The following is a 21,795-nucleotide window of genomic DNA, read 5'->3' as shown; positions in this document are numbered from 1 at the left end:
ATATATATATATATATATATATGTATATATATATATTGGCAATATAGTGTATGTGTGCCTAGAAATTCTTTCCATACAGTTTATGAACAGAATCGGTGAGAAAAGCCAACCCTCATTGGAAACAAATTGACCTACGACTGGCAATGTGCACCAAACTCTTGACACCAGTCGTACAGGGACCAAACAACCCGTGTCAGAGTACAGTACGCCATACTTCCGGAGCAACACCTACAAGACCCCAAGAGTGACTGTCGTACACCTTCTCCAAGTCACTTGGCGTGTAGGCTGGTTGGGCCAAACTCCCATGTACCCTTCAGTACTCTGCTGATGGTGTTAAGCTGGTCCATTGCTCCACAACCAGGGCGAAAACCACACTGCACCTCCCGAATATAAGTTCCGACCTCCTGATGGACCCTCCTCTCCGGAGATGGTATGGGGCTGTGTTAGTGCCAATGGCATGGGTAACTTACACATCTGTGAAGGCACCATTAATGCTGAAAGGTCCATACAGGTTTTGGAGAAACATATGCTGCCATCCAAGCAACGTCTTTTTCATGGACGCCCTTGCTTATTTCAGCAAGACAATGCCAAACCACATTCTGCACGTGTTACAACAGCGTGGCTTCATAGTAAAAGAGTGCGGGTACTAGACTGGCCTGCCTGCAGTCCAGACCTGTCTACCATTGAAAATGTGTGGCGCATTATGAAGCGTAAAATACGACAACGGAGACCCTGGACTGTTGAACAGCTGAAGCTGTACATCAAGCAAGAATGGGGAAGAATTTCCACCTCCAAAGCTTCAACAATTAGTGTCCTCAGTTCCCAAACGTTTATTGAATGTTCTTAAAACAAAAGGTGATGTAACACAATGGTAAATATGACCCTGTCCCAGCTTTTTTGGAACATGTTGCAGCCATACAATTCTAAGTTAATGATTATTTGCGAAAAACAATCAAGTTTATCAGTTTGAACATTAAATATCGTGTCTTTGTAGTGTATTAAATTAAATATAAGTTGATCATGATTTGCAAATCATTGTATTCTGTTTTTATTTATGTTTAACACAACGTCCCAACTTCATTGGAATTGGGGTTGTAAACTACATTTGAAAAAAAAACTAAACAATTTGAATCATGCACATGTACAGTAGGTGACCTTTAATACCCGAATTACAAAACCCTCTTCGCGGAAGAATCTTAACACAATACATAAGTATGTACTTAAGACATAGTACAGAGGTGCTGTCAAAAACATCAGGTCACTCTTTTGACTAAAACAAACATATATTTCCAGTCTATGATTCTTCACAACAGAGCTGCATCAATTTGACAGCCGAAAAGAGAAGATTAATCAAAATGGAAATGTTTTTTACTGGTACAGTCTAGTAGATCAGCTCATTCAGAATAATACACAATAGGTATACTAATGAATGTCATTAAAAAGTATTTGAATGGTTTATGTATGGAAAAATGGATTGGGATAGTAACATAGATGGATTTTTTTAATGTTTAACACACAATATTAACAGTATTGAGGTCATGTAGTATGTGCTGCTGTTAATATGTTGTATTTACCAGCGTTTTGGGATGGTTTAAGTTTTGCTTTCTACTCAGGTGAGAAAAAAAAAACACAGTGGTGCAATATCTGAGGTAATTAAAATTTTGAGTTCATAAAATATGTCACAACAAAACTTAAAACAAACGGTTATAAACAAGCAATTAGATACGGTATTTGGTTTCAGGTCACCACAGTCACATAGAATCCTCACTGATTTCCAAGTTTTCAATGGAACAGTAAGGGATAGAAAAGGATTGATGTCTGTCTCGGTAGTGTAGCACCTTTAAACACAAATTTGTGACACCCATATAGTTTGGCGAGCATCAGCAAACATCTCTTCCTCGGACGGTGGCTGGGAACTTCCTTCATCATAAATTGAGGTTGCCTGATCCCATTTGCAGTGCCGTCTCAACGCCATCAGCATATCTGAGGCCCTCCAGATCTGCGGCTAAAAGAATTTCCAGGACGTTTGGCTGATGGGGGAAGGAAAAAGAGACAAGAAAAGATAAACGTTACCATAATGTACATTCTGGTGTGATCTAGCAAGCAAAATGTATTTATTGTATATACAGTAGCAGACAGAGGACACGTAGTGCTTTACAGGACACATACTGCATCAAATACTTCATTTTCACCGTGTTTATCACTGCATACACGATGTCTGATGGTACCAACCTGCATATAAAGTGAAGCACCTGTCTGCAAACATCTCGCCTGTTCATTAAACTGAGGGACAGCTACAGACGAATTAGTTCAGTGACACAATGACGGTGCTGCCTTTAGAGGGCTTGTTAAGTGGTTGAGCACATTTTACACTGGATCCTCTAGGAAGTGGGGAGCCAGTGAAGGGATTTGTGGACAGGAGAGAGTTGTTTTCATTTTTTTAATAAGTAGCCATGTGAATGCGTTCTGGATAGCTGGCTGGCTATGCAGGGCGATTTGGTGAGGGACAAAAAAAAAAAAAAGAATATTGCAGGAGTCTAAGTGGGAGCACACAAATAAAAAATAGATACACAAACAATTAAACTTGTACTCATTACATGAAATGAATTGTAGATATACCTGCAATCCGGAAAGGATCAGACACACATCTTGACGTTTGAATTGCCTCAGCAGGTCACTCAGCTCATGAATCACAGTGTAATCTATGACACTGACATGATGGCAATCCAATACTACTGAATGTGGAGGAGACTCTGGTGAACGTTAGAAAGGAAACGACTGTGATCATCACTTTTACCGTTTCATGTTGTCAGTTTTTATCCTTTGATTGAACACTTACCCTGTAGCGCTTGAGTGTGTATGATATGGCTCAGATGTTCTGCAGCAGGAAAGCTGAGCCCACTTGCCAACTGAATTAGCAGTACACCTTGATGGGACATCTGCACACAACAGGCACATGGAAGAAACGACAAGTGTAACATGCGCAGATGCATGAAATGTTCAGAACTATGTAGTTAACAAATTGTCTGCCTCACACCATTTTTCAGCCGACAATACATCTGGTCTAATTACTTGCTGTAGAGTAGCAAATAGCACCAGTAATGTTGATAATTAACGTCCATAACTATTTCTTATCACTATACCAATGTTATCGTCATCAGTAACAATTCTTGTGTATTTTGTCTTGTGATCCCTCTCCCTATTTGTTATTCTCTCTCTGTCCAGAGGGAGAAAGGGATCCTCTCCGCTATCAAGCCAAAAGACAAAAAGGTTAGTGGAAACTGCCTCAAGATTAGCATTAGTTAATGGCGTTAGCTTCTGAGAGTCTGCAAACCTGATTTCCGGGTTTGGTCACGTGATGTACGTAACCATCACGGGGGGGGGGGGGGTAGGTGTAATGTTAATTTTGGTCGCCAGCAGAGGGTGATATTGCCTAAAATGGCCACGCCCTTGAGTTTGCTGGAGATTTATCAATTATTCTGTTTAATTCTTGCTCTACAAACGCAATATTAACCACAATACTGTGTTCCGATTAGGGGGTGGCACATACACTGTATTGTTGCAAAAAAAAAAAATCAGTGGGTTTATTTCCCCTTGAAATTGTGAAAAAAAAAAAAGCATAAGTCTTCTCTATTCATGTATGAGGGTGGTTCAAGTGCCTTGAGATTTCTTTTATTGTGAACTGGTCCTACATAAAGAAAATGTATTTGACTTAAATTTAATTGATTAATGACTCCAATCCATTCCAATTTAATTTACCTACTTATTCATACATCACATTTAAAAACACCACAATTGACCAAAGTCAGTAGATAAGACATAAAATACAGTGTAGCACAAATGACTGTTGAAGGACATGGGCTGTGGAAGAACCTATTACATTTTGATGCAGATCTTGACAATTTAATTGCTTTTTCAGGAAAACATATCTTTGCATTGAAATTTTAGGATCCAAATTATATTAGTTGCCCAATTCATACTAAGATGTCCACATACAGTATGCCTCATAAAAAAGGATACAATAAAAGTCACTTTCTGTCTCTCAAAGTAACTCTCAAGTAAATATGAAATAACATTAGCAACTAAACAGGTTCAACCAACATTATCTCTTTATACTGAATTTGCTTCCTCTGACTGCTTGCCTGTCTCACACTTGGCACCCACAAAACCATTTGATTGGTGAAGTTGTGTCAGATGGGAGGAGTTACAATGCACATGATTTTTCTCCTGCGTTTTGACTCTTCTTATGACCAGAAAAGCTGTCCGAAGCTGCACAATAAGACAAATGTAAATCCCAACGCAATGAAAAGCTGCGCCCTTGCGTGCCTGATGAGACGAACCAAAAGTCACAACTGGTAAAGAAAGGCATCTGAAAGGTTGGCCTCTTCAAGACCTCTGGTTTCCACTAAGGGGCTAATTTATGAACTCCAGCGTTATGGTATCTTTTCCAGTGGCAAAAAGTTCTCAAAGGCTATTGAAGCACTAAAGGCAAAATCCCACAAGCCCACAATTTATTTTCCAGGTTACTGGTGTTACCCATCAGCAATAAAGAGCATTGAAATACCTTTATCTGAGGTCTAGCCATGGTGTACATCAGTAAGGCTCCAGATAGAGCAACACCTCCTATGATTCCATACTGCACCTGCCAGAAACTCATCAGGAATGTCACAGTAAAGGGAAGGAGGTCAAGCTCTGGGAATCACACAGGAACAACGGAGTGAGGTGAAACTGTGAAAGTCCACTTGCACACCAGTACAAGTCCAGAAACATACTGTGTATCTGCCACATCTTAGCCACCACTTGATAGTCAACCATAGGAGCGACCGCACAGATGATAACAGCGGCTAGAGAAGCTTTCGGGATGTAGTAGAAGGCCGGCATGAGGAACGCCAAAGAGAGCAACACTATCACACCTGCAAAAAAAAAAAAAAAAAGCGTATTTTTCCAGTCCAAAGTAACACGGTTTTATTATATTTTCATATTAAATGGGAGTAACATTTCAAAGAAAGGAAGGCTAAGGATAGCTTCGAAACTATCTTCAATGTAGGATTCGGTCAAACTGGCTCTCTACAGTATTCACTATTACAATATTCAATACAGTAACCCCTCGTTTATAACGGGCGTTATGTTCCGTACCACGCCCGCAATAGGTGAAATCCGCGAGGTAGTGCCCATGTTTTTTTTCACATTTATACAAATTTGAAAGCTGTATGAACATCTCCAGACTCTTCATTAATCTCTCCCACGATCCTATTAACCTCTGCCATACTCTTAACCCTCTGATGCATGACTAATGAGATTCCTATAAGTAGCTGTCCACTGTAGCGACAGTATGCATCAAACACCTCTTAGACATCTATTGAACTCTTAAACATACAGTAATGCACAGTAGTACTGTCCATTATGTACATTTAATTATTTGTAATATGTGTTTTAATTATGTTTTCTTTGTTCCCCCTTTTTCTTTTTTACAGTTTTAATGTTTTAGGCTAGGATGCATTTATTTGAGCACACACATGCTACAGCATACACTCAAAATGCCACAATATGGTGAATTATGCGCAATGTGAATATGAAAATAAAGTCCGCAATGCACGGAATCCGCAATAGGTGAACCGCAATATAGTGAAGGAACACTATTGCTAGAGGGAAGCATAGCATTTTAGTTGTGGTAAAGTGATCTGGACATGCGCTTTAGCGTGTTGTGACACTTTTGACAGTGATTTCAATTCTCAACTGATTTTCCAAAATTAGAATTCTCACTTTGGTCAAAACAAGTTTGTTTACATTTTCCTTGTCAGGCATCTGGCAGGTTAGGTTTATTCATCTTTTATACATACAATAATTATTCAAAGGCTTTCTGCAACACGATGATGAGGTAGCTGAGGTCATAGGGTTCAAATCTGTACATTTTCCACTGGATTCCACTGACAACCAAGAAGAGATTGCTTTGTGAGGACTACACATTACATACTGCAGATATAGTATCGATATAAAGACAATGCACTGTTGCAAAACTGATTTAATAAAGTAAAAAAAAAAAAAAACATCAATGCAAAAATGTGTTGACTCACTAGTGACAATCCCTCCAGCTGGAGTACAAACCCCAGTCTGAGAATTTACTGCAGTCCTAAACATGGCGACAAAACATGAGTCTGTAAAGACAGTACACTGATCTTTTTCTCTCTCTCTCTCTCTCTTTCACACACACACACACACACACACACAAACACAAACACACACACCACCTTCCAAAGCTGCCAGTGACAGGGTAAGCTGAGACAAAGGAGCCCAGGATGTTGGTCACACCAATTGCCAACAGTTCCTGGTTGGCATCTATTCTGTAGTTGTTCTGCCTGGCTGAAGACAAACAATAAGTCAAATGGTTTGCCCAGTCTTACACCAGCCCAATTGCCTTGTCCTAAGTAGAAAAGCACTTTTGTGACAATTATAAAATGGAGACCGATGATACAACCATAGATTAATTTCTGTACATTCTTAGGTAAATTGTACTCTATATTCCACACTTGCTGACAATGACTGATTAAACTGTTTGTTCAGCATGTTTGTGGTTGAGGGGATTGTTTCTATTTGCTTAAATTAGAGGATGAAAAGTCAGACAGTACCATTTTCCTGGGATGGGACACAGTGGTAGTACATAGAGCATAGTCATGTTTAGTGAGGGTAATGGGACAGGACTTACAAATGTATAAAAGAGAAGCTCAGAAGTATTCTTGGAACAGCCACTGTGCTTTTACTCTGTGGTTGGTGTTCCCTAGGATCCTTAACCTTATCCAGGTCTCCTAGATATTATTTAAGTAATTGGAACACAAACAGAGCTATTTATCCACCTTTATCCCCTTGGAAAACTCACCGAATGCTTTTGCAATCGCAATGCTCTCCAGCAGTCCCATGAAAGGAATCACAGCGAGACCTCCCCCAAAGTCCTGTGCGCCGTACAGAGAGCAATACTAAGAAATCAGCTGTGAGACGTTAGCAACTGATGTCACACCCTCACCCGGACTCCTTACCTCTACAATCTCTCCAAACGTTACCACAGTGCCATTGGCGGTGGTGTCCGAGGTTGGCGGCGGCCTGAAGGGTGGGAGCCCCTGGGAGGTTTCCCCAGTGATCGTGAACACATGACGGCCGTAAGCTTCCCATGAAAAGGCGCAAAAAGATGCGGCCACGACAATGAGGGCGTTACGCACTGATCAAAACACAAAGACGTTAAAGGAACAACTCTTTTGCAGACACACTGAAGGCAAAATGAATGGAGATCTGCACATTGGTACTGACTGGTAGCAACAGCCCACACAAATCTTCTGGCGACCCTGGAGAACGTGGGAGCGTCATCGCCAGATCCCAGACTTGTCTTCATTGACATCAACATCACCAGCAACGCTACACAGAGCAGACCAAGGACCACATCGCCTATTTGGGCCTCAGGGATCTTGTAGAATGTGTAGTAAACCTGTGGGAAGAACTCATGGGGAATATCTTGGAGTCCCAGGATATTCTAGAAACAAAATGTAAAATATTTAAAAAATGCCCCAAGGACAACAAAATGTTAAATGTATCTGTGTTCAAATGATTCATATGAAATAAGATAACTGTAATCCTTCCATCCATCATTTTATCTATACCACTTATCCTCATTAGGATCGCGGGTGAGCTGGAGCCTATCCCAGCTTTACCAACCAATCGCAGGGCGCATTTAGGCAAACAACCACTCAGTTTCACATTCACACCTAAGGACAATTTAGAGTCTGCAATGAACCTACAGTAAAATGCATGTTTTTGGAATGCGAGAGGAAACTGGAGTCCCCGGAGAAAACCCACACAAGCGAAGGGAGAACATGCAATCCCCACACAGGACAGCCGGAGCCCGGATTCGAACACCAAACCTCAGTCAGACCTTTGAGGAAAATGTATTAACTACTATAATTAACATTATTCATAAAGACTTCCAAAATGTATAAAGTTACAAAGATACTGACCAAAATGTTGCTACTGATGGTGCAATATGTTCATTCACTATTTTCGTTAAATTACCTTTCTTGCTAGTCATATGGGTCGGCATTCAGGGGGGATTTTATTATTGCTCTCGTGTTAGTGCACAGGGTTTGTTCAATCATAACGATTACCTCCCCTTCCCACCTTAAGGAAGGTTTTGGAAGATTATAGCCATCATGCATCAGGTTACAAATTAAACATTACAAACATTACACAATTACTGACTTTTAATAATGTTCCCAAAGAAAGAAAATATATCAAAAATATAATTTCAAATGGGATTCGACCGCAATAAGGTATTTGGAGGTAAATATGATAAAAAAAGAATAAAGGTGGAGTGGCTACCCGAAATGTGAAAGAAGGTTTTTATACAGCCCAGTTTTGGTGACTGTTGTGTTGGTGCAATGATAATTATATAGCAAAATGGAAATAAATTGAAACATCATAAAAAAATTCAATTTTCAGATTCAATCGATAAGAGGGGAAAATGGAATTCCCATTGCTATTGAAGACAGGATAGATTCAACCGACTTTGAATTACAAGTTGAAATTACATCTGATGAACGGTATGTGAAATATTTAGAATATACTGCTATATTGTATATTATAAACATTCTATTTTTGATGAAGACCATTAGTCTCTCTAAATTTGATATGCATTCTTTTTTTCCTTCTTTTTCTATTGTGAACATGAGTTGGAAATTGTGCAAAATAAATAAATAAATAAATAAATAATTTATAAAAATGATTACCTCACCTTCACCTGACCAAAGCCAATTGTGATTGCTGCGGCACAAGTGAAGCCTTTTATCACAGGGAATGAGATGAAGTCCAAGAGGAAGCCTGCAATGGATGATTTACAGAGCTTGGAATCAAAACTACATTTTGACCTGCAGAGTGTGCGAAGAGGAAGATGGGATGTTAACAAGCAGGGTTGTCTTTTAAACAACGGTTTAAAGTTTCGAAACCAAACACCACTATGCTATGTCATGCTCACGTGAATACAAAGCCTCACAGAGAATGTGACAACCCTTGTTTTTTTGTGAGGAAGTGTTACGAAATTAAATCACACTATTTTCACGTGACTCGAATGGCGCCCTTCCCTCACCTAATCTCAGTAATGCCAGTGCAGCCTGGATGAGTCCACAGAGAAGGCTGAGCAGCACAGCTCTGTGGGGCTCGCCCCCCACCAGCGAGAAGCAAAGTAAGGACATGATGGCCGTGGGACCAAGCGTCACGTCCTTGGATGTCCCGAGGAGGGTGTAGATGAAGCCTCCCATGAAGGCAGAGTAGAGCCCGTACTGTATGTGCAGAAGTGACCCTATTGAAATGGGCTGCAACTTTGCCACAATTGATCAGTTGATCTCATAACACTGAGAGAGAAAAGTCACTTCAGTCAAACAGATTGATGACTTGGATACTGCCGTAGATCAATGCGATTTTCGACACAAACACAACAGAATGTAAATACATTACATGTGATTTCGGCATGTGCAGTACTTTGGTGTCTTGTGATAGAAATACAAAGATCATACAGGAAACCCTTGTTCATCGCGGGGGTTGCATTTGATAAAACCCCTGTAATAAATTAAATCTGCAAAGTAGTGACCAATTATTTATTGTATTATCATATGAATTCATACGTTTCAAATATGCGATTCAATTGGGATATTTTAGAGCGGTGCAGGTTTTTCCTTCATCCACTTGAGGTCACCATCCATACACTACACAAGCAAGTGGGCTGTGCTTGAATGACGTACAACAGCCCATCCCAAACATTGAGATCATTCCTCAGACTGATGGTCCTGGCAATGTAGCGAGCTCAAAGCATTATGGGAACTCAACTCAATTCAATGCGGTGATGTTTTGTCTCTGCTCCGTGAGAGCACACCGTTAAGTCACTTGGGTTTCGTGTGTAAATAAATGTTTGCCTCTTTACATTCATCACCACGTCACATTCCGCACACGTTATCGGACTTAATTATAAATACGCAATTCAGTTTTCAATTTTAAATGTCATATATCATACATATATCTTCCGCCTCTCGCCCGAAGATAGCTGGGCTAGGCTCCAGCACGCCCGCCGCCCTAGTGAGGATAAAGCGGTACGGAAAACGGATGGATGGATGGATGGATATAATTAAATGAAAGCAGGATGCATGAAGTTAGCACATCTTCCGCATGCTAACTTTTCACTTCATTAAACACTATGCCTTGGTCACACTTCTTGATAATGAATAGTTTTATTGTATTTTACTTATTTACTTTGTTTCATCATTCCATGGTCAACTTCTTTTTACACTTGTATGATATACGAATGCTCAAATGTTACTTTAAACATGGTTTGTACATTTTGTGAAAGTTTTATATTGTTCATCCTGGATTCTTTCTATATCCATTGTTTCCAATGGTAAAAAAAAGAATTATGCTCTAAATTCCAGTTAAAAAAAAAATGTATTACTCGATAGACTCACCTGCACAGGAAGGCCTGCTACTTCTGCATAGGCCAAGGCTTGCGGGACGGTTGTCAGCCCGACAGTGAGGCCAGCAAGAAGATCCATCTGAAGCCATTTAAGCGTGTATTTGGGTAGCCAGGAGAGTATGGGCAGCCAAGCCTTTAGCATTCTACAGGAGCAGCAGCCTGGGCCCGAATCTCTTTGCAGCAGTGGTTGGTCCATGGTGCGGAAAGGGTTGAGTGTGCGTGAGTTTGTAGGAGGACAACCTGAAGAGGTGAACGTTTGCAGAAATCACAAATGGATGGAAATCTCCCTCCATCCATCCATCCATCCATCCATCCATCCATTTTCTGTACCGCTTCTCCTCACTAGGGTCGCGGGCGTGCTGGAGCCTATCCCAGGTATCTTCAGGCGAGAGGCGGGGTAGACCCTGAACTGGTCGCCAGCCAATCGCAGGGCGCATATGAACAAACAACCATTTGCACTCACATTCACACCTATTTAGAGTCTCCAATTAATGCATGTTTTTGGGATGTGGGAGGAAACTGGAAACCCACACAGGCACGGGGAGAACATGCAAACTCCACACAGGCGCCTTGTTATGCAAATACAATAATATCAATATCAAAGCCACTTACGCTGCAAGATGAATTCCTCCTTTTGATTATGTGTCTCTCATGTTGGTATTGAACTGGCGCTTTCTTCCTCTAACTTGCTTAATTGGGTCCTCTTTGGCAACATAATGAGCACTCATTCTGTTCTTCTCACTTTGCTCCTGATTTCGCCACAGTGAACCTGAAGCACAAAGCAAATCAATTAGGCAAGACACTGATAATAAAAGGAAGGTCAGTTTGGGACTTGCCAGTGACTCATTGTAATGAATCTCGGGCAGGACCGCGACAATAAAACGGCGTTCATAGAGTATGAGCACACAAGAATCACATGACAGCTTCGTTGCATACATACATAATATGTGCATACATATTTATTATGAAAGCATATAAACACTTATGCTACACGGGTTGTTTCGAAGTGGAGATTAGACTCCAATCGTCATAAGCCCAAACGAAACACTCCTGTAGGACACATTTTCAAATATTACCAATACTTGGGTTCCTCGTTACGACTGAGATTTCCCCCCGGTCCTGATCTGCCGCTGTGCGCTCGAAAAGAGAAGTTCTCAAACAAAGCAGCCGGAGCTGAGCGACCTTCCTGTTGTCAAACGTCACGTGGCCACGGTCACGTGACAAGGCGGGCGGATTTGTTTGCGGAAGACGAAACAAAACTGGACTCCTGTGGTTGTACTAGCACGTCAATGTGCCTCGCATCCCGATTCCAAAACAACGTGAGATCATCTCGAAGATTTTCATGTCAACTATATAAAGTTTTCAAATCACTAATCCGGTCATTATTTACATGACCATGCTGTCGAAGTCATTTCTTTGGCTTCTGCTTCTTTGTTGTCGCCTCGGGGAGTCCAAGAGAAGAAACGTTCTTCTGATTATCGGTGAGTGGTCACGATGTAAACTCGTGGTGCCCGATGCAGAAAATAAAAATAATAATAATATAAAATAAATATTAAATAATAATAAAAATGGTCTCCCCAAGATTTGTCTGGGAGTACAATTATACGACAAAGTTGTTCGCATCTCAGCATCAGCACCAGCGATGCACGTAGCGTAGTCCAAGCTACAGTGTTTCCAGTGACATCAGTAAATATTGTTTCACATGGAATGTTGCTGCCCATGAGGAATTGACGGAATAAATCAGTCTAATCGGGGCATCTGCGTTTTGCAGTAGGGAGACGCGCCAAAAAGCTCACACAAACCTCTGTTGAAAAAGAAGTGATCGACTCCTGAAGTCAAAATATAGTACAGACTCTGAAATGTACTTTATGTCAAACGTATGAAGTTAAAATGAATGTTTATTGTCATTTATATAGCTACAATTCCGATTTGGATAACTTGGGACAACAAAAAAAACCTTTTTTCAACCGAAAGCTACCTATAGGCTGAGGCTTTTATGCTTTCAAAACAATGTGTTCCCATAGCTTGAACTGACTAACAAAATTGGCCAAAGCATTTTATGATACCAACAAGGGGGGGAAAAAACATTTCTTGTTTGTGTTTTCAGATTAGAATTGTTAACACCAGAAGCCTGTAGTTTTGAGGCTGGCACTGGACAAAAGGCATTTGCCGGAATCGTTTTCCAACATCGTCAAACAATTCTCAGGGCCAAGGGTGGGGAATATCTTGCTTCTCTTTGTTGCATCATCGTTTTTGAAATGCTCTCTGGTTGATGTTTCTCCATATCGCTGCTTTCCCTGTTTTTTTCAGTCCCCAGGATCTCAGTTGATCAAGATCTCCAACGCAGTTGACTTTACTTCTCTACATCTTTTTTTACATCATGATGTCATCTGCAGTGATGGAAAGAAGTGACACGCCTATTTTGACTAAATAAGGAGTGGAAAGTACTGGTATCTTTTCAATTGTAGAGAGCAAAATTAAAAAGCCATCAGAAAAATAAATACGCAAGTGAAGTACAGATACCTTAAAAATCGACTTAAGTAGAGTGACAAACATTTGGACTTGTTACTACCTACCACTGCATAAGATCCACGACGTCTGTGGTCGTGAAATACAGTAATTAGGATTATAAAAGGATCACGATACATAAATAGTATTGCTTTTAGCGTTGAACACGAACGGTTTTGTTTTGTTTGTTTTCTTTTGTTTAGCTCAACAAAAATTAGAAGCAATTTGCACACGACACTGTGAATACCTGCAAACTCAGGAGAAGGTGTACATGACCTAATTGTATAACTTCTTTAGTAATCCTGCCACAAATTACACAACGAGAGACCAACTGTTGCCTTTTATCACACTTTTATTCGCAATTTATTTACAATTAGTTTGCGATGGTCTTGAGACAGCTCTCTGCTCTTCCCCATCATGAGATGTGTCTTGACTCACACCTTTGCAATGAGACATTTTTGTAGGCCAATTTGTAATTAGGACTGAACCATCTGATATTCATTTGCACTGACAAGGGGCTGGATTGCTGTTTGATTATGAATAGATTTTAGGCCTTGTCTTGGGTTTCTATGCCTTTTTGCACCTCCCTTTCTTCATGTGTTCAATACTTTTTCCCTGTGTCAGTTCACATTTTTACACACAACTTAATTTCCGAGCTTATTTGTTCTACTTTCTTCGTATGTATGGATAACTTGGGTTGTTCCCAACATCTGGTAAACTTTTCAGGTCAATAGCAACTTTGAAATTATATTTAGTGAGAAAGATAGTGACGTGTTAAATACTTATTTCAGCCGCTGTAGATGTAAACGCAGTTCGTCTGAGAGTCCGCTTGTGTTTTTCCCCTCCGGTAGCTGATGATGCCGGGTTTGAGACTGAGGTGTACAACAACTCTGTGGTCCGCACCCCTCACTTGCGTTCTCTGGCCCAGCACAGCGTCGTGTTCAACAACGCTTTCACCTCGGTCAGCAGCTGTTCCCCCAGCCGTTCCACCATCCTCAGTGGCCTGCCACAGGTAACACACACACGTGCACCATATGGATGGAAAGTCTTTAGGAAGTTTTTTTTTTTAAGGAAGCATGTCATCAATCTGGTCGTTGGTCTCAACTCCTGCATGATTTATAGAATGCGTTTCCACCCCACTGTTTTAAACAGTTTAAACAGCTTCCAGGTGTTTTAATAAAGTCTGTGACGTTTTCTTCAAAATACCCCAAAGCTAAACAATTACAACACATTTTACACAACCCTCTTTTATTTTATTTAAATATATATATATATTTTTTTTAGCTTTAATGATAGTCAACTGGAAACTGCATTTACAGTGGAAAGTAACCGTACAGCACCAGGACTATAGGAAAAAAGTCGACCGCTTGCACACTCTTAAACACGTTGTGAATTCCACCCTCTTAAAACACGTAACCAAAACATTATTGAAAAAAAACACAACTTTTTTTTGTTTGTTTTGGGGCACGGGGGTGGGGGGTGGGGGTATGGAGTCATGGCATTTCAATTAATTTCAGTGGGGAAAATGTATTTGCTGTACGAATAAACTGCATTACGAGCTTGTTCACAAAACAAATGAAACTCCAAAACGTACCACCGTATTCCCAGAAGAGCATGTTAGCTGCAAAGGGGGCACAAACACAAAATATGAGGTCCTTATTTTGCCCAAATATTTAGAATTTTAATAACAACTGTTTCCTGCCTTCTTAGCACCAGAATGGCATGTACGGCCTTCACCAAGGGGTCCATCATTTTAACTCTTTCGATGGCATCCAAAGTCTGCCGCTGCTCCTCAGTCAAGCTAACATACACACAGGTTAGTCATAAAGTTCATCTTCCCCCCTAAACATTGAAATCTTGCAAGCATGTGTTCATCCTTATTTCTGTCATGTTCACTCTCAGGTATCATTGGAAAAAAGCATGTTGGTCCTGGGTCAGTCTTCCCTTTTGACTTTGCGTACACGGAGGAAAACAACTCTGTCCTCCAGGTGGGGAGGAACATCACCCGCATCAAACTTCTCGTCCGAAAGTTTTTCCAGACCCATAAAGAGGAAGCTTTTGTGAGAAACCAAAAAGCAGACGTCAACAATTTGAAAGATGAAGAGAGGCCTTTTTTTCTGTACGTTGCCTTCCATGACACCCACCGCTGTGGGCACTCCCAGCCCCAGTATGGAGCTTTCTGTGAGAAGTTTGGAAATGGTGACATGGGAATGGGCAGAATTCCTGATTGGACGCCACTATATTACACGCCAGAGCAAGTTAAGGTCAGTCATTAAACACAATTACCGGGATGTTGAATGTTTTCGCTGTCAAATGGGTCCAAACTATTTTCTTTCATCAATTTTAATGTGCATTGTGTGAATTCACCAAAAATATCTCATCATTTGGTTCATGGCAACACTCCATATACAAGGGGTCCTCTGTTAATGACGGTTCTGACATGGCGGTTTCGAGGTTACGAACGCAGCGCAATGAACTACAGTGAACCCCCGGTTATCACAGGGGATGCGTTCCAGAAAATCTGCGATATAGAGAGATCATATACATTTATTTTTGTTTTACCCCTCCTACACACTTAAACACATTTAAACTTACACTTGAGCATATTAGAAGACAGCGTTTAGTTTCCATAGTGCTTGTTCTCACTCTCTTGCTCGCACAGTTCTCCAAATAAGAGGAAGCATGCAGGCTTGTTTGTTATTTGAAGTTGACTGGAAAACTGTCCAACCAAACCATCTAATTTTGTCTGACATTAGTCTGGAAGCTCAGGGCTAACATAAAATGTGAAACGCTATAGGCTAACGGGAATGATCATGTTACGTGATGTGATGTTACGATAATTAGAAACCTTCAGCTTCTACTTTAACACACACAGAACAGCAACAGATATAAACAGAGCAAATATGACAATACTCGCTGGCCTTTATTCTCTATGCTCTGTGGGAACAACAAATATTAAAATGTCAAAACGTGGGACAGTATCGCATAAACGGAATAATTTGATACGCCATGTCGTAAATTAGATGTTACGGTAATTCTAAACCTTCAAACAACCACTACTTTAACGCAGATGGAGAAGCAACACAAGGAAACAGAGCATACAACAATCCTCTCGGGCATATATTGTTTCTGCTCTGTGGGAACGACGACTATTACTGGAACGTAATAGTTGGCGAACGTCTCTGCCCTCTTCTTTCCCTCTTAATTATGCTAAATGTCTTCAAGTAGACCACAGTGCTGCCAACATGTTGTGGTACAATGTGGTACTACATTGAAGGCACGCAACTCTAATTGGGACTTGCAGATGTATATATAATAATAATAAAAAAAAAAAAAAAAAGGTTTTGACCAACAATGAAGTGTTTGCATGTCTGAAATTTTGGTAAGGTGAATGTTCATAAGTATACTGTAAAAACCCAAAGAAGAAGGCCCTGCTCAGTAAATACAAGAGTTAGGTGTAACAGCATGTTCCAACTTTTGTCCAATTTCGTGTTGGTTCATCGCCATAGAAACGGACCGAGGACCATCTGCGCATATTGTAGCTGGATAAGGAATCGTCCGATGAGTTTGGATTGTACTGATGCAAACATACGAGCAGATACATTCAGTCTATTGCCCTTGCGGTCCTAACCTGGTTTCCGTCGACATTTTGTATCATTCAGGTTCCGCCTTTTGTACCGGACACACCTGCAGCACGAGCTGACTTGGCCGCATTGTATACTACAGTTAGCCGACTGGACCAAGGTGCAGTATGTGCACCGCACACGCGCACCGCAAACAAGCATTCATTCATGAGAAACAATGCCATTTCCTGTGCAGGTATTGGATTAGTTCTTCAGGAGCTCAGGGACGCTGGTTATGAGAATGACACTCTGATCATCTACAGCTCCGATAACGGCATCCCCTTCCCCAATGGCAGAACCAACCTTTATCACTCCGGCACAGCGGAACCTATGCTGGTGTCCTCTCCAGAGCGCAGGGAGCGATGGGGACACACCAGCCAGGCCTATGTCAGCTTATTAGGTAAGAGATGATCCATATATTCTCAAGAAAAAAACACGTGGAAGCCTGTTGCTTTGATTTCAACTTGGCCACCAGAGGGAGACTTTACTTCATGCTGTAAATCAGAAGCTGCGCTGAAAAACAAGGTCCGCTGCGCATAAATCAGTAGTACGTAGACCTGATTTGATTTACTTGCATATCCTAAAAAAATAAAAATAAAACACATGTATGTATGGATATTTTAAAGCCTGTTTGGCATAATTACATACATTTATCGACATGCCTCACAGTTCTGAGGTTGGGGGTTAGATTTCTTTCCTCCTCGTGCTTGTGTGTGTGTTGTGTTTTTTTTGTTTTTTTTCCAGGTACTCCAGATTTTTTCCTACATTCCAAAATCGTGCATGTTAGATGACGACTCGAAGTTGAAGTTGATTGTTTGTCTACAGTATATGTGCCCTCTGATTGACTGGTGACCAGTCCAGGGTGTACCCTGTCCCCGCCTCTTGCCCAAAGTCAGCTGTGATAGGCTCCAGCGCACCTGTGACCTTATGAGGATTAGCTGTGTCGAAAATGGTTGGATGGATGCCCATTTGATGTACAGGACATTAGACTGTATATACAATGGTTTTCAAGTGTGTTATACTGCTTGAACCTTTCTTCAGTTTATCACATTCCAACCATGGGAAGTGGAAAATATCATTTTATTACTAGTACTGAAAACACAACCACTAGCAGTGAAAAGTACAGTATCTTCACTTTAATTTCGCAAGGATTGTAATTGTCATGTGATCTGTGATCTATCCTCTTTTGGCAGACATCACTCCCACCATCCTGGACTGGTTTTCTGTCCCCTACCCTTCATACAGCCTCCCTGGCAACGCCGCTGTCCCAGTACACCTCACTGGCCGCTCTTTGCTTCCCGTCCTGGTGACTGAGCCCGGCAGCTGGCACACAGTCTACGCCAGCCAATCACTGCACGAGGTCTGTGAGTGCGGAAACGTTCACACGAGCCCATTTTCTTGAACATGGTGAACACAAGTGTGGTGGGAAGTAGCAAAGTACCAATACTTACTGTACTTAAGCAGATTTTACAGGTATCTATACTGTGCTCGGCAGCACGGTGGACGAAGAATGAGTCGTGGCGAATGCGCATTAAGCTAAGGTTTTGTATATAATTAAGAGCAAAAATGCATTTTTTACTTTTAATTTTTGTACTGAAGTACATTTGTCTACCGCAGACAAATTCCTTGTGTGTTTTGGACAACCTTGGCAAATAAAGATGATTCTGATTCTGATTCTGATTTCAGAGTCTGAACTTTTTTTTTTTTTTTTTTTTAATTATTTAAGTGCAGCAGTTAAATCTTTACTTCTACTTTTACCAGCGCCTTTGTTTAAAAATATGAATCACGAGTTCTACTGAAAGTGCAGAGTGTGAGTACTTTGGCCCTTTTTGTCTGTTCACACCCAGGTCACCATGTACTACCCAATCCGTGGTGTCCACCAGGGGGCATACCGCCTCCTCCACAACCTCCACTACCGCATGCCCTTCCTTGTCGACCAGGACCTGTATGTTTCGGCCACCTTCCAGGACCTGCTGAACCGCACCAGGCTGAGTGAGCCCACACACTGGTTCAAAAGCCTGCAGCAGTATTACTACAGGGAGCGCTGGGAGCTGTACGATACCAGGTCTGCTTCCGTCACCAACACGCTGCACTCGGCACACGGTTTGGAGCTAAGAAAGGGAAAACAAAAATATTCACTTAAAGAAACATCCAATCAATAGAACAAGACCAACCACAATTGATATTTCGTGATGGGCCTACGTTCCCACTAATTATTCAGGATTTGGTAGTAAAAGCACTGGGGGTAGACATTTTGACATTTGGGGGTCAGTTTGAAGAAAGAAAAAAATAAAGAATTTTATGAAAATAATCAGCCCTTAACCTTCATAACTCTGAACCATTCTCAGTAAAACTGCATGCAATGTTCGCACCAGCATCTCCTCTGTTTGCAATAGTGGGTAATAGCCACCCACCCACCCATCCATCTTCTGTACTGCTTATCTTGACCAGGGCCGCAGGTGTGCTGGAAAAAGCCTATCCCAGTTGACTCTGGGCGAGAGGCGGGGCACACCCTGAACCGGTCACCACCCAATCGCAGGGCACATATAAACAAACAACCATTCGCACTCACATTCACACCGACGAGCAATTTAGAGTGCTCAATCCACCTACCACGCAAGTTTTGGGGATGTGGGGGGAAACCGGCGTTGCCAGAGAAAACCCACACAGGCACGGGGAGAACATCTAAACTCCACACAGGCGAGGCCGGATTTGAACCGGGGTCCTCAGAACTGTGAGGAGGAAGTTCTAACCAGTCGGCCACCAAGACCCACCCAATTCATTCTTTTTTTTGCTGGTGGTGACCTCCACCAAGGAGCTCCCATATACTTAATGTACTACTGTATAGTATGTAATATGTACACAGTACTATGCAAAAGTCCTATGCCAGGGCTACAATATTAATGACCTATTTTCCCCCTGCAGTCTTGGCATAATAAAACAGCAAATAACAGAATATAGTTTTTTCAATGTCCATGATTTTTTTTAAACAACTGACAAGTTCTACCTATTATTTCTTTCCCTTGCATACGAGTTCACCCGTGGCACTTGGACTGAGTGACATTGTACTGTAGATATGTACAGTATACGGTCATTGCAGCAGTGCTGAAACAATACTGTATATCGTTTGTTGGCTCAACGCTTTTGCACAGAACCGTATACAGTATATACTGTTTACGACGATCCCATAAATTCATTTTAAGGTTATGAATGGCACGCAGCAGAAGTGGGAGTAAATCACAAGCAAGTCTCGAGACATAACCAAGTCTCAAGTCACTGTGGGGGAAAAAATCAAGTCAAATCGAGTTGCCACTCAATTTCAAGCTAATCGAGTCAAGTCATTACTTGGTTTAAGCAAGTAAAGTAATACAATCTTGCTCCAGTGGCAACATACAGTATATTGGAGTGGTAATAAAAAAACATTTTCTACAAAAATAAGTATTCCACATTATAAAAGTTAAATGAACAACAACTGAAATGATAAATGATTCAATTCATTGCAGTGAATTGTTTTAAATTTGTATTTCAAACTCAAGTTAACCCAACGTTTTTGAACAAACTATGCTGTTTACTTTGTGGTGACAGCCTTGTAACGCCTACGGTTCTTAAGAGAACACCATTAAACAAAAGCCATATAGAATCAATATTTCACCACTTTTTTCACATTTAATGTGACACACATTCACAACTCATTTGAAAAAAATTGAAATCTTTTCGAGAGAAGTAAAAAATAAACAACAGAGATAATGTGCTTGCTTACGTGTGCCATACTCTCCTAACTAGAAATGTGGCTGTGTTCAGAATTCAACAATATAGTTTAGAAGCACTGACAATTGACAATTGTCATTAGATTAAAGGTTATTTTAGGCCTGATGTCAAAATGTCAGCACAGTTGCAATATTGTGAGTATAGTATATTAATATAACTCAGCCATGTTAAAATAAAAGAAAAACATTTTTGAACCATTTTCTGACTCATTCCAATGTTTATAGTCAGAATATTTGAATGTCTTATTTAAATATCTTCTTGGCTTCCAAATTGAAGCACACTGACTTACTTTTTGACGGTTCTTATTTCTAAAGAATATATTTCTAAAGTTGTTGCTGACAGTTGTTTCTATTCAACTCCATGGCCAATGCAGAAGAGACCCTCTGGAAACAAAGAACCTGGCGTCAGACCCGTCATATAGTGGCGTGCTGGAGAGCCTGAGGCAGACTCTCCAGAAATGGCAGTGGGAGACGGGGGACCCCTGGGTGTGTGGAGCAGACTATGTCCTGGAAGACAAGCTGGAGCCACATTGCAGACCACTTTACAATGGACTCTAATGGTACCTTACCCTATCCTAATTGACATATTAAGTCTGCACTCATGTTAAATCATGTTGATTTATATTTGTGTATGCTGCTTTTAATGGTCAAAAATAAACATTTTACTTCCCCTTAAATCATATAATGCTATGGTATCATGCTTGATTGTATTACTGGATGGGGTCTCTAATCAGTTTCCATAATTGCACAGTATTCTTATCATCCAGATCCTCTTATGGACAGGCAAAATGGAATACATGACATTTAAGTGTTTTATTGTTTCATTGAAGGAGTGCATCCCTCGCTATTCTTCCCCCAGAAGAGGGTGGAGCTGATGATGCATGAGCCGTGGGATCAGTAAATCCATCTGCGAATGGCTTTGTATTGCTAAATTAGTTTTTTTCCTCTGAGCCCAATCAATTTTGAAGCAAGACTAATTAACAGACCGTTGATATTGTGGGTCAGTGAATCCCCTCCTTGTTTTTATTGACGTGGTCCTTTCAAAATCGATATTCACTGATTGGAAAGTCATAAAGCTATACAACCACTATTTTGCTTAGTTAAGCACTGACGCAGTGCAACAGCTTTTTGCATCTCCCACTTGCACATTTCTGCGTTTTGCTTCTGTGACAATGATCTGACATGGGTGACATGGATCGCCTGACCCCTAGGGTTTTGAACCTTGTCTCCACTGACTTACTGTTCCAGGATACAGACATGATGGGCACGTAACATTTTTCTGTTTTACTGTGATGACACATTTTATTGTGAAGATGCCATACTGTTATTATGTCAATTAACTCTTTTTTTCCCTCCTCCCTCAACTGGGAAGTAACAAACAGTACTTCAATAGGTTTTT

General features: G+C 40.9%; 3 protein-coding genes across 8 annotated transcripts in view; 1 reads left to right on the top strand and 2 right to left on the bottom strand.

Annotated features, from left to right (window-relative positions):
• Window positions 1-812: 812 nt before the first annotated feature.
• slc26a11 (solute carrier family 26 member 11) lies at window positions 813-11,723 on the bottom strand. Of its 4 annotated transcripts, XM_061680485.1 has the most exons (15): window positions 11,575-11,723; window positions 11,111-11,267; window positions 10,491-10,738; window positions 9,125-9,317; window positions 8,774-8,859; window positions 7,300-7,519; window positions 7,032-7,210; window positions 6,875-6,947; window positions 6,249-6,360; window positions 6,075-6,130; window positions 4,773-4,913; window positions 4,565-4,692; window positions 2,840-2,939; window positions 2,620-2,753; window positions 813-2,030 (listed from the first exon to the last, which is right to left on the bottom strand). In XM_061680485.1, the coding sequence occupies exons 3-15, from the start codon at window positions 10,692-10,694 to the stop codon at window positions 1,926-1,928; spliced, it is 1,731 nt and encodes a 576-aa protein (XP_061536469.1). In that variant the 5' UTR covers window positions 10,695-10,738; window positions 11,111-11,267; window positions 11,575-11,723; the 3' UTR covers window positions 813-1,925. The 4 variants fall into 4 exon arrangements, with proteins under 4 accessions (XP_061536469.1, XP_061536470.1, XP_061536471.1 ...); XM_061680486.1 differs by lacking the exons at window positions 6,075-6,130; window positions 6,249-6,360; XM_061680487.1 differs by lacking the exons at window positions 8,774-8,859; window positions 9,125-9,317.
• A 13-nt stretch (window positions 11,724-11,736) lies between these two features.
• Window positions 11,737-21,063, top strand: sgsh (N-sulfoglucosamine sulfohydrolase (sulfamidase)). Of its 3 annotated transcripts, XM_061680492.1 has the most exons (10): window positions 11,737-11,979; window positions 12,606-12,712; window positions 12,809-14,018; window positions 14,717-14,822; window positions 14,909-15,270; window positions 16,669-16,750; window positions 16,826-17,029; window positions 17,823-17,989; window positions 18,477-18,694; window positions 20,771-21,063. In XM_061680492.1, exons 4-10 carry the CDS (start codon window positions 14,729-14,731, stop codon window positions 20,952-20,954), a joined length of 1,311 nt encoding a protein of 436 aa, XP_061536476.1. In that variant the 5' UTR covers window positions 11,737-11,979; window positions 12,606-12,712; window positions 12,809-14,018; window positions 14,717-14,728; the 3' UTR covers window positions 20,955-21,063. The 3 variants fall into 3 exon arrangements, with proteins under 3 accessions (XP_061536476.1, XP_061536473.1, XP_061536475.1); XM_061680489.1 differs by lacking the exon at window positions 12,606-12,712 and having other exon boundaries at window positions 13,858-14,018; XM_061680491.1 differs by lacking the exon at window positions 12,606-12,712.
• gnav1 (guanine nucleotide binding protein (G protein) alpha v1) overlaps window positions 18,617-21,795 on the bottom strand; it is a 39,274-nt gene continuing 36,095 nt past the window's right edge. The window contains exon 9 of the mRNA XM_061680495.1: window positions 18,617-18,740. Coding sequence (XP_061536479.1) covers window positions 18,706-18,740 — 35 coding nt within the window. The 3' untranslated portion in view covers window positions 18,617-18,705. The remainder of the gene's footprint in view (window positions 18,741-21,795) is intronic.

This window comes from Phycodurus eques, chromosome 6 (assembly GCF_024500275.1).
Source record: "Phycodurus eques isolate BA_2022a chromosome 6, UOR_Pequ_1.1, whole genome shotgun sequence".
In the NCBI taxonomy this organism is placed as follows: Eukaryota; Metazoa; Chordata; class Actinopteri; order Syngnathiformes; family Syngnathidae; genus Phycodurus; species Phycodurus eques.
The sequence above is the reverse complement of the archived record's forward strand: the minus strand, read 5'-3'. Positions and strand labels throughout refer to the sequence as shown.

Excerpts from the sequence above, each read along its gene's own strand:
- sgsh (XM_061680489.1), top strand. The coding sequence starts at position 11,889 with ATGACCATGCTGTCGAAGTCATTTCTTTGGCTTCTGCTTCTTTGTTGT. Across the intron at positions 17,030-17,822 it reads GGCCTATGTCAGCTTATTAG|ACATCACTCCCACCATCCTG; the intron begins GTAAGAGATGAT and ends CTCTTTTGGCAG. Across the intron at positions 17,990-18,476 it reads CCAGCCAATCACTGCACGAG|GTCACCATGTACTACCCAAT; the intron begins GTCTGTGAGTGC and ends GTTCACACCCAG.
- slc26a11 (XM_061680485.1), bottom strand. The coding sequence starts at position 10,694 with ATGGACCAACCACTGCTGCAAAGAGATTCGGGCCCAGGCTGCTGCTCC. Across the intron at positions 7,520-8,773 it reads TTGGCTTTGGTCAGGTGAAG|AATATCCTGGGACTCCAAGA; the intron begins GTGAGGTAATCA and ends TTTTGTTTCTAG. Across the intron at positions 6,948-7,031 it reads CGTTTGGAGAGATTGTAGAG|GACTTTGGGGGAGGTCTCGC; the intron begins GTAAGGAGTCCG and ends TACGGCGCACAG.